Source organism: Cynocephalus volans, chromosome 11 (assembly GCF_027409185.1).
Source record: "Cynocephalus volans isolate mCynVol1 chromosome 11, mCynVol1.pri, whole genome shotgun sequence".
Classification (NCBI taxonomy): domain Eukaryota; kingdom Metazoa; phylum Chordata; class Mammalia; order Dermoptera; family Cynocephalidae; genus Cynocephalus; species Cynocephalus volans.
The window spans coordinates 127,316,262-127,329,121 of NC_084470.1; the positions used below are offsets into that span (position 1 = coordinate 127,316,262).

Below are 12,860 nucleotides of genomic sequence, written 5' to 3' on the forward strand. Positions count from 1 at the left end.
CATAATCTCTCAACAATGCCTGTGGATAATAATTGCCAAGAAAATTCTTGTAAATTAATTATTACTTTTTCAATATTTATTTTTCAGGTAGAACATGTATCTATTTTGTGAATTTTGGGGGGTGGTATAGATCATACAGTTATTTGATTTCAAACATAACATAGACCAAAAAGGAAAAAAAAGAGAGAGAGAGAGAGAGAAATAAAACATATTAAAATCTAGAACAACTTTCTACCACAAAAAAGATCTGATCATTATTATATTCTTACCACATTGAAATTCGTATGAAATTTGACTTTCACTACAATTAAAGTTTCCATTGTTTTCCCATCTTAAACAAATAGTGGTATTTGCTTCTTCTTCCTTTGTACAATCAACTAAGTGTAACTTTTGAGGCTCTGTCAAGAAGATATAAAAATAGACTGGATTAATATTTCATCATGTGTGCCATATTCTCAATTAAAGCTACTGAAATTATACTCATGACATAGAGTTTGGCAAGCATTTAGGCTGCTTTTGAAAATGTCTACCAACTTTCAAGGTTTGGTGTTTCTTGATTACTTATTTTATTATTTTTTAACACCATACATTTTGATAGTTTTTCATTTAGAATTTATGGTACTTTTAAAAATGGCACTTAAGTAAACATCTAGATAAAATTGCAGTTTTTCACATTAAAAATACTCAATTTGTTTTTTTTGTTCACATCTTCAATTTTTTCATTTACTTTGTGATGTTTAATTAGACAATTATTACACAGAGTATTGAGGGTTTCCCTTTCAGGAAATGCATTTTTTAAATTTTTTTATTTTAATTTATCAATATGCAATGTAGTTGATTTTTATGTCCCTTTACCAATTCCTCTTCCCCTCTCCCCCTCCCCCCAGGAAATGCATTTTTAAATATTGTCATTTTTTTCTGTGTTCATCTAATGATTTATGTCAGTAGTGTTTAGGAAAAATAAATAAATTAAGTGGATTTTTTTTTTCAAAACATCAAATTCTAACATATTTAAGTGGTAATAAATCAATGAATAATCTTGAATAATTAAATGATGTGAGATATTTAATAAACTTTTCCAAAATGCATTTTGTTAAGAAATGCTTCCATGGTGTCTGCTCGACACCTTTGTTCCATTTCTTTTCTCAGCCGTAGCTTAGTTGGTAAAACAGCTTGATCATGTTAGCAAGACTATAACTCTCCCTTTTAGTGAAAGTATTTTGATTCTTTTATAAACATCAAATCCTTAACTTTCTATTTTTTCCCAGTATACTCCAGACAAAATTGTATCTAAAAGATAAATGTGTACATACATATTTAATGATGTGAATTAAGAAGAAGAGAAAAATGAGAAAGCTTATGTACAATCGCCTCAAAGAATCAGTTACATCGAATCTCCATGAACCTCTCTGTAAAAGAAGCAGGAGGAGTAACTAAGGAATGTAAGCAGGAGGCTTATATTATGTCACAAATTCTACTGGGTTAGGAAAACAGGAAATTCTCCCACTCATAAACTCCTGACTGTCTTTCCCTCAGCCCCATTCTCTCACCGGACTGGTTCCTGTAACTGCTAGAACACACCACGTATGAAATTATACTGTTTTGTAAATATATCAATGGAAATAAATTGATATTTACCTGGTGGTACAGCTAATTCTACCATCTTAGATGAAACACATGAACTATTATATATTTTAACTTCAACAAGTTCACATTCTCCTAGGCCATGAAACGTTTGGCTCATACAGTTTTCAGGTTCACATTTCTTTCCTTCATAAGCATCCACCTTTGCACTGTAAGTATTATTTGTCCCGTTATATGAGTAGTTCACAGAGATACTTTGATATTTTTCCTCTGAAAGAAAATAAAGCAGTCCTCACTGTCATCTCTTTTTTCAGAATGAATAAAATTACATTAAATGCAAATGCCTTGTCATATATTTTCCAAAATAAAAAAAATTACTCACAGAATATCCCCAGGAGCATGAAAAACGGAAGAACATATCAGGTGCTTCCATATAATTCTTTCATAATTACCTTTACTGTCCTATCAATGACCCCAGCTTCTAAGTTTACATTTGGATGATTATTGAATAAATGTCTGTCTTCCTAACTGGACTATCAATTCCAAGAGAACAAAGACCAGTCTATTTCTGTCATCACCATAAATCCAGGTCTATGCATAGTATCTGTCATTAGCAGGAGTTCAATACTTGCCAAATTGATGTGTAAAAAAATGATGCATCTTACAAATTTCTTCTTGCTTTATAATTTCACTTGTTTTCCAAAATGTAGTTATTAATTATCTGTTTCTTCAAATAAGTGGAACATTAATTATCCAAACCACAGGTTCTCATTTATTTCTTTACTTATGTAAAATTATTATTGATAATATACCCTCTTAAGCACCCTTCCTCAGTATCAACAATTTCTGTTGACTGGAAAAATATAATTTCAACAAATATTGATCTATTCACTCATTTTTATTCAACAAAGATTATTATGCATGCAGTGTGTTTAAGACAGTGTCCCAAACACTACCCAGACAAAGGCAAGTCACAAATGTCACCCTTTAGAAACATATAGTATAACGTGGAGACAGACACAGATGTGAATTGCAGGAGACGTGCAAATGCCTGAAATAAGATTATGCACAAAATAATGTGGGAGTGAAGAGAGATATCTACTCAGAGTGGAGGGGTCGCAGAGGATTTTCAGAGAAGGTGTCTTAGCTTGTGATTTAAAATACGAGCAGGAAATAGAAAAACAGATGTGGCTATCAGGGGATGCAGAAGAGTGAAACTCCAAGTGTAGGGGAAGAAGAGCAGGAACAGACCCAGGGGCAGGAAAGAACAGGACGTGCTTAGGAAACTCTGAGTGTTTGCATATCACTTAAGTGAAAAGTGTTAGGAGGCAGCGACGCGAGAACACGGAAACCTGAGACAAACGTAGGAGGGTAGATCTTCACACTAACGGTATGGAGAGCTACTGAAGGCAGTGACTTGGCTGGTGAGATTGAGAAATAAATAGAGGGATATACCCTGACCATAAAGAAAGACTTTGCTTCTGATGACAAGAGAAGAAGAAAATGGGAAAAGGATGGATACAAAGTTTTGAGACAGCCCCTGGCAAAACAGAGATAAAAAAAAAGAAAGACGGAGACAAAAACAGAGACTTTTTCCTTCTAGATAAACTTTGAAGGTATTATTCACGTTTTCTATTTATCATCACACTGAATCCTCGCCCCCAAGACAAACTTGGTCTCACTCTATTTTAGAAATACCTAAACTGAAGTTAAGTGGATTCACCAAAGTTGTCTAGCTGGTACTCAAAACTAGGTCTAAAAAAAGGTATGAAATCAGAGCTTCTTAGCACTGAGGACTATGGGTTTTAAGATTTGAAGCTAGTGAGAAATTAGAGCCAGCAAGTTTAGCTTGTTAGTGAGTCTTGAAAGTTTGGAAAGAAGAAGGAAATAATTAATGTGCTATTTCAAAGGTATATATGCTGCCTCTAAGTATGTAAACTTACCACATGACGGCTTAGATGGAGTAACAGCTGGAACAGAAAAAAAAAAAGGATGCAAATTATTGATGCTTTGTTTTAGAATACATGTGCTATAGTCATTTTGGGGAAAGGTGATTTACAGTGCTTCTGCTTTGTAAACTGGGAAGTCTGTCTGGTTAGGTTTAACAGTTCATGCAAGGTTTGCCTAGTGCAATGTTTTAATCTCAAAACTTCAAATGTTATAAATGAATGAGCAAGTTCTATAAAACCTATTCATGAATTTACCCAATAAATACAATTGTGATAATAAGAATATTAGTATTAAGATCTGATTGCACTATGGGGACATAGCAGAATATTCACAGAGCCAAATATATTTTAAAGATCTTTATCACCTTGATTAACCTCAAAACAGATTTATGTAATTATAATCCTTGTAGAGTGAAGTTTATACTTAAAAAAAAAAAATCAGACAGGCAAGGGCTGCTTTGTTCTGGAACTTTTGTAAGCTCCTTGCACTTATACTAGATCTAGGGTAATAAATTGTTCTCTCAACAAATTGAGTAGTAGTTTGTGTGAGTGTATGTATTGAACTGAAGAATTAAAAGGAAAATGTGCTTTGCAGAAGTTAAGAGGTCTCTGCTAATCTTGTTTTTGAGTTGGCAAAATTGGGGGGGAGAACGATGGGCTTGCAGGCTCTGCCTTCGCTGACCCAGGACACCTGCCAGTGCTGGGTCCGCTCCCTCGAGTCCCCTCCCCTTCACTTCCATGCCCTCCTGCGGCTTGATGGGGACGCTGCAATCAATCTTCTGCTACTCATCACTTGGGATGGACAGCCCTTTGATAGGATTGTTACTTTTCATGCTAATACCTAAACCCACTCTTAGGGAAAGAAGTTCTAGTAGATTTAGGTAACTTATTTCCCATACGTGTTTTCATAAAGCACACAACAACTCATAAAACACACAGCACATGATGGGTTATTACAGTAACATATCCCCATCTCATTGGCTATTGCACTGCTGAGTAGGTAAATGCCTAACTACTCTTCCACGGCTTGCAGGATTAGAATTCTTAATGGAACTTCTCAAAGAAAGCAGCCCAAGGTAGAGCAGATGGAGGACCCTTCTGTGAGCATGTCCCCAGGCACGTGGGGGGGGGGGCTGCATGACTGAGGGTAAGGTTGTCACCTGTTGTTGTGACTGTCGTGGCTGATGTCATTGTGGTTGTTATGGATGTATGGACAACAGCTTCAGGACGTGGAGTGGATAGCATGGTGTCGTTGGAATCTGCGAAGAAATGAGCAGGAGAATAAAAGTTAATGAAGTTGCCATATAGACAGGCAAGAGAAAAATCTCTAGCCAAGATAGTTTCCTGACCAAATCTTTTCTCTAGGAGTCCTCGTTTGAATTACCACTTGCTTGTTTTTAAAATAATAAAGTGAATCAAAGATTTATCTACAAATGGCCCTTTAAGATAGCTAATACTTTAAGTAATTTCAACTAAACATTGTGTAAAACGAGGGAAAACTATTCATTTCATGGTATAATTCTTACCTGATGTGCAATCTTCCTCAAACTATTCCTTTCTCCCTCATTTAAAACTCTCCTTATTTTGGATAGTAATAAGGGTTACAGTTACTTTTTTCTTACTATTCATTGCATACCAGACTTTTTACATATTGTCATCACATCAATCCTACAAAATGAGTGCTATTATATCTGTTTTTACAGGAGGGAAGATGATACTCAGAAAGTATTTATAACTTGTCCTAAAATCAGCTAGAGAGTTGAAGAATCTGGATTTGATCCCAGGGCTATATGACATGAAAGGCTATTATCTGTTCTTCTTTGCCATGAACTTTTGTGATAATAACACAATAAAATATACCCAGAAAAAGCTCGCTGGTATGTTTCTTTTGCCTAATTTAGTATCAATTTGTGAAAATGTGTAAAACAGGAAACCTGCAAGTAATATTTGGAGTGAAATAAAAAAGCTGTGCTCAAGTTTTGAGTTTATGTATCATTATCCACAGCCTAAAACACCTGGAGCATCAGAGTCCAACCTGAGGAGTCATCTTTGGTGATGATGTTGGAGGTGCGTGCAGGTAAGCCAGCAGAGCTGTTGTGTGCAGGACTGAGGGTGGCTACTGATGGGAAAGCTGTGTCTGCAGCAAAGGTGCTGGCTGTACTCCTGTCCCCTGAGACACCTGCAATCAGAAAGGCCATCAGCACTGTCATTTGCTCCTGCCATGCAAGGGCAGTGACCAGATACCTAACATAAACATGATTACTAAAGCTAAGGCAGAACAACAAATAATCAAGCACTTCTGCTATACCACAATCTATGCATTCTAGACAAGTGTACTAAAACACCAGGTATGGGAAAGAGAAGTTTAGGAACAGATTTCTGGAAATCTATGCAGCTTTGTGATCAGAGCACACATTTAAAAATAGTGGGGATCTCAGGAAATAGGTTGGACAGCCCCAGGAGGCCACACCTCCTGGCTGAGAGCTGCCTTAGGTGATATTAAAACTGCATCAAAGCAGTAGATAGGGGTGCTGTCTTGGTGGTGCAGAGGCCATGCAGATGGAAGTGTAGCTCTGAGTTTTGTAAAAGGCTGGGTTAAATTTGGCACAGGAGGAAGTGCAACCTGGCACATGCTGAGCACCCTGCGTGGGTGCACCTCTCTGGAGAGGGATCTCTGGGTGCAGGTGCTCGATTTTAATTTTCTTTAAATAAGCTGAATGAGTTCCTGCCTGTGCAGCAGCTGAGCTCAGAGGTTTTTCTTTCTAGCTGAAGGTTACAATTCTACTTTCACTATGTAGGGCTCCCCCTTGCCAGGAAAAATCAAATTGGTTTGGAACCAACAAACTTCACATTTTACTGACACCATTCCTGTATTTTCCAATCACCTATGAACTAATTGGTGTAGAATCTAGTGTTGTAGCTGAAAAAACTGCACACTGTACTCAGTTAGGACTTTTCATTGTCAGGCTTCAAAGCACCTAATGCATGTTACCTCTTTCCCCAGACATCACACTCAGAACTACAGACAGGCAATCAATGTATATTCATTGGGTGCCTACTTGATGACTAGCACTATCCTAGTTGCCATGGAAAAAACCAAAAGAAAGATGAGCTGGTCCCTATTCTAGACCTTGTTTGGTTATTTGACTGTCAAGATCCCCGGGGTCATCAGTTCAAAGACATGAGATTAGCCACACATTTGCAGGCAGATTCTGTGTTTCAGCAGTGAAACGTGCATGCACCTTCTGAAAATGGCTCTGATGTGAGCATGCAGGCATCTTCCAATTACAAACAGGGTGCAGTCCATAATTTCACACATACATTCCATTAGAATTGGAAATGCATCTTTTCAAAAATTTAGTTGGGGTTCTCAGCTCAGTCTTCACAAGCCACTACTAAATCCCCAAATGTAACTAAACCATGGAATAGAATGAATAAGATAAAACATCAGTGCTCAATCTTCAGAGGAGGATTCCAACAGAACAAATGGAAGAGTAGGAAGGTTTATGTATTTAGCCTCTAAAAAATTCATTTAGACATAGAACTGGCCCTCTGCAAACCTTTAAAAGCAGCCAGATTTGTCTTGAACCTTCTTCCACCTTCTTTTCTACCCTTCTCTCAGTAGCTTGACATCCTGCCCTCCCGAGCTGCCCTTGTCCCCGTGCTGTTCTGAGGTGCCCAGTCTCACTCTCCCCAAATTCCCTGTATTTCTTCTTCATATAAAAACTACTTTTCCCTTGTTATGCAGGTAACCTCAGTGATGGCTTAAAAGTAGCATTTACAATTTTAATTCAGTTGATTAATCCTAATAGACTTTTAATTAGTGGAATTAGCCACTGTGAGATGAAGAATTCCTTGATCAGGGCAGAACAGACTGGCTTGTGTGACAACCAGCCCCCAGGGATCAGCCCTCTTTAGTTATTGTACAGCTTCTTCTCCTCCCCAACTTCTGAATCTGTGCATTTACTGAAAACTCTAAATCCCCTTAGTGTGGCTCCAATGGTAGCTGGAATAGGTGGAATGAGACAGGAAGTGAGGGCAGCTCTTCTGCCAGTTGGTCAAAGTGTGCAGATTGCCTGTAACAATTTTTATGCCACGGGATCAGTTTTAGTACTTCAAAATCACAGTTATTCTATTTGATGTGTTTGACTAATCACTTTACGGCCAGCCAGATAGCCTCCCAATTATATCTTTAACCTTCAAGGGCTCAAGTTGCTAAATTTATATATGTAACTATGTGGATTTGTGACCTGAGAAAGGACATATTTGTTTCATGCATAAAAAAAGGACACCATGAAATGATTTAGGCACTGATTTTGGAAAGACCAGGGAGGAACATTTTGCATTGTTGTTATAAATACCGAGATGCTAAGCTGAAAGAATCTTTGTGTTTGGATGGAAAATATGAACATCTCATTCTTTAAGTGACAATTTCTCTTTACCCTTTATTTATAAAAGCAGTAACCTACTTTTGTTGTTTTGTTTGTTGGTAGGAGCTCTTTAAGTAAAGATTCATGCATATTATTCTCTGTTACTAGCAAAAAGACTTTTTCACTGTAAAATGACAATTGCCCAATACATTGAATATACTGAATAACTCTTCCTTCCTAAGCAGGCTTTTTCTGTAGCCTCACATCTTTGTTATTTCATCTCCATTGTCATCTGGTTTCATATCCCTTAGGACATGAAAGGGGTAAGGTAACTTAGGATAAGGGTAACTATGAAATTCCAAACTATCAACAAGCAAGTGCTACGTGTTGAACCATGGTTGGATTTCCTCAGACCACTCTTAAATACAGGCAGTCGTCATGTACTCTTCACATTTGCACAAGTCTAAAGGACCCGCAAACCTGATGTGTCACTCCTACCGGGAGTAAGCGTGAGTGCAGTAAGAGCAGCTTGGCTGCTGAGTGTCTGGGTGTCAGCTCTGTCAGAGGACGCCTGCGAGTCTGCATGCGTGGAAAAGTAAGGCGTCTGCGCTGTTGGAACACCTAAGGTAAAAAAGCGAGATCATTACATCAGTCTCCCCCCACTGCACATGGAAATGATAAATGCTAAGAGGTTATAAGGTGCAACTTGCTATTATAGTTACCAAACTGAGAAGTGACCCAATCTACTAAATTGCATCTGCCAGGATTTAAGTTCACTTGACAGGAAGGTGGCCCCTGAATTCCTCTCCATTTACATATCCCTGGGAGGCTCTCCTGGCTGGACGCAGCCAAAGAGGGCTCCTGTCTCTGGGTTGCTATTCAGACTTCCAAATCACTATGAGCTTTTTGAGTTCCCCATCAACTCTCTAACTAAAAGTTGGGACATTCCTTTGCAGGCAGAATAAGAAAGGAATTCTCCAATATACTAGTGTCTCTTGCAAATCACAAAGAAAAGAAGAAATAGAAAAATGGGCAAAAGATGTGATAGACCCTTATCTAATATATACAGTGGCTAAAAAGTATATGAAAAAATTATCATCACGAAAAATTGAATAAACATAAGTCAACATGAAATATTTTTAACCATCACACCAACAGAGTTTTAAAAGATTGATAACATTTATTTAGTGTTAGAAAAGGTGTAGAAACAGTCACACGTGTGTGTGCTTACACACACACATACATATACACACTCACAGAATTATATACCCAGAGTGTGGAGGAGATACAATAACTGTTCAAGTTGTATCTTTAAGAAGCAGGATTTGGGGAGATGGTGTTTTCATTGTGTATGTATGTAAAGTATATATAAGCTATATATACTTTATTGATAACGTTTTGCAACAAGCATAACTATTTTTATAAAAGTATTACATAATTAAATTTAATGTTATATATGTGGATGCTATTGTAATCACTTTCAAAAAAGAACAGTTTAGAATGGTGTATATTACATTTTTAGAACTGATTAAGGATTTTTTTCTCTAAGTATCTCTAAGCAAGAAAACTCTGATTGCAATCCAAATTATAAATCAATCTTAAACATAAAAAATACATACAGACTTTATCCCAGTTAAAAATTGAAATATCACTGATAGCAAGACAATTTTCTAGAAAAGATAATGTGCTCTTGTGCTCTTTTATTTGAAAGCATAAGAAACTTCCCAAGTTAATTTCACTGTTCGTATTATTGCACCAGAGCAAGTCACTATTTTAAAAATTATTTATCCTTATTTCTAATCTATCCTATTTTAAACCTTTTTTTCCCTCACACTTTGCTTTATCTGTAAATGTATGGGTTTAACATTTTGGGGTGAAAAAATGTGGGGATAAAATGGTAGGAATGTTGCGTGTGTGTGTTTGTGTATGTGAAGTGAAATGTATAAACTGTAAAATGGAAAACTGTGACATTGCTCAAGCCATAAAAAAGCTTGGTGTGAAATGTTTTACTTTGCCACCAACACCTCTATCCTTACATTCCTTTTGTAAAAACTTCAGGCAATGAGTTTAAATGTTTACAGTGCTTGGATAGGTCCTAGTCACTGCTGTGCTATGGTAGCTAGAAAAATGGAGAAAAGATTAAATCCACAGTTCTGTAATTGCTAAAAGAAGACATTGACCCTTTATTTAATTGCTTACTATAGCCAATAAACATTATCAGTATGGTACCCAAAACACTCCAATGTACCCTAAACAGCATTTTTGTGATAACGTTATACATGCTTGCTTTTCTGTCTAAGACAAAAGGCAATATTCAACAGTTCAAGTAGCTTAGTCTCTTTTATCAGAGTATGTCTGTGAGGGCACTTCAAAAAGTTCATGGAAAAATGGAACTGAAAGATAATCCAAATCTTTCCATGAACTTTTGACTTATATACCGCTCTATAAATCTACTTGCCTAAGAAAAATGGCAACATAGCACGTTATTTTATAAAAAGCATGAACGAACTTCACAATAGTCAATTTATGTACTGAATACACTGGCAGACCTACCACTAGACATGGAATGAGCCAAGCGTTGATATATGTGTTCTAATGAGCTTCAGTGGTCTTCCCTGGTAAAAATACCTCCCACATCAATCTGATATTTTGCTATGATCATGGTGATATTACCTTAAATTGCCCCATTAGGACTCACAAGCTTGATTAATTAAGAAAATCTTTTAATAATGCAAATATCCCTGGAAGAAACCCAAATGACAAAACTGTTATCAATCCTCAGTAGGGATTTTCAAAATTCAATGGTCTCTCTTCAATACTTTTCTGATAATGAGAACCTGGAATGGAACAAAGAAGTGGGAAGATTCTACTTTAGGGTACAAGCCCTAAACAAGGGGGTGATGACCTGTCCGGGACTGAGGGAGACCTTAGTGAGCAGGAACTGGGGGCAGAAAGTGACCTAGTGAGCAGAAAGTGGAGATCACAGGATGCTGGAGAAATGCTCTCCTCCTGATTTTACTTCATGGGTCTTTTCTCTCTCTCCTTTCCTCACCCTAACAACATACATGCATTACTGTGGTCTACAGTATTTCATAAACACTTCATATTTTCTACACTTTATGCACCTGAATAAAATCACATACTTAGAAACTGCACACATAATTCAGTTAAAGAAAAACTGTTCTGATAACTTTAGAATTAAAAGAGAGATAAGTTTGCCCTAAAATCATTTCAATTAACAGCATTTCTGTGCCAACCTGTTATTTTAAGAGCACTAGCATTATCCAAAGAGGTCAGAGATACGTGGGTTGAAGTATTGCCTGGACTAGGAGGAGCTGCGGTCTCTGAGGAGACATTTTCTCTTTCGGAGATGCTTGCGAGTGAGAATGCAGTGGTGGGAGCAGGTGAGGGGCCTCTCAGAGTCAGAGCACTGGATTTCGCTGTGGTGGTCAATTCTGTTATATTAATGGGAGATGGAAAAAAGAGAAATAAATTTGTGAATCATATTCTGAAACATACTAATTCAAGTACACTAACTCTCCAGTCCATTATACTGGACATATGTAACACACACACAGTCACACACAGGCATACCATACATACACAATATACAGTGTATATGTGTATATATTGTGTATATAGATGTGTAAATGCATACACATATACATGTATATATACAAATATAGATGCGTGGAGATACAAATATAGGCACAGATATAAAACAAGCTACAGTCGTCAGGGCAATGCAAATTGAAACCACAATGAGATATCATCTCACTCTGTTTAAAATGACTAGTATCAGCAAGACAAAAACTAACCAATGTTGGTGAGGATGCAGAGAATAAGGAACTGTCTTACATGGCTGGTGGGACTGTAAATTGGTACAGCCACTGTGGAAAACAGTATGGAGTTTCCTCAGAGAACGAAGAATAGATCTTCCCTACAACCCAGCTATCTTACCACTGGGTATATACCCAAAGGTAATGGAAGCAACATGTCAGAAAGTCACCTCCACTCCCACGTTCACCGCAGCACAATAGCCTAGAGATAAAATCAACCTAAATGTCCATCAACAGATGAATGGATTAAAAACTGTGGTGTATATATATATACACAATAGAATACTATTCTGCTATTTAAAAAATGACGATATCCTATCATTTGCAGCAATATGGTTGGAACTGGAAACTATCATGTTAAGTGAAGGAGGCACAAAAAGACGAATAACATATGGTATCACTCATATGTGGATTCTAAGGAAAAAAAAGTGGTTCCCACAGAAATAGGGAGTAGAATAATGGTACCTGAGGTGAGGGATAGGAGGAGTGGGGGGACGAGAGAGGCGAGGGAGGGGACAAGTGGTGGGTCATGGGGACAAGACGATGCTGTCTACCGTGAGTGAGTCACTGTGCGGTATGTGCATGTATTGAAACAACTCACTGCACCCCACAAATATGTACGAATAAGAGTTAAAATTTTTTTTAAAAAGCTACAGAATCGTGGTTAAGGATAAAAATGGGAAAGTGGAGTTCAGAGCAGCTATTCTCCGCCCTCTCTCCATTCATTTGCCAAGTTCTCAACTATCCAAAACCATTGAGTTCAAAAGGATAGAGCATCATTGGTAAAGACGAATAAAGGAAACTTGAGAAGACTTACAGACGGAGAAAAGAATGAAGAAAAATGAGGTCAGAGGGATTATTAGGAGAGATAGGGTTCGAGGAGGAAAAACCAAAAATGAAAGACAAACATTCTAGATACACGCAGAGTTTTTTTTTTTTAAATAAATTAAATGCAAGCAAAGCAAGAGAAATGTGGGTAAAGGCCTAGAAACAAAATTCACAAACAGTATACAAATGAAAAAACTGCCCATAAAAATGTCTTCAACTTCCTGAAAACAAAAGAGACACAATTTGAGATGCTGAAAAACATTTTCCACAGTTGAAATTTACTTTAAAAG

The 12,860-nt window shown here is 37.1% G+C and overlaps 1 protein-coding gene across 1 annotated transcript in view; it reads right to left on the reverse strand.

Moving 5' to 3' along the window:
- PTPRC (protein tyrosine phosphatase receptor type C) overlaps positions 1-12,860 on the reverse strand; it is a 106,314-nt gene that overhangs the window by 41,753 nt on the left and 51,701 nt on the right. The window contains exons 2-8 of the mRNA XM_063113480.1: positions 11,161-11,318; positions 8,402-8,524; positions 5,569-5,712; positions 4,694-4,792; positions 3,528-3,554; positions 1,639-1,854; positions 270-398 (exon numbers count right to left, since the gene is read on the reverse strand). Coding sequence (XP_062969550.1) covers positions 270-398; positions 1,639-1,854; positions 3,528-3,554; positions 4,694-4,792; positions 5,569-5,712; positions 8,402-8,524; positions 11,161-11,318 — 896 coding nt within the window. The remainder of the gene's footprint in view (positions 1-269; positions 399-1,638; positions 1,855-3,527; positions 3,555-4,693; positions 4,793-5,568; positions 5,713-8,401; positions 8,525-11,160; positions 11,319-12,860) is intronic.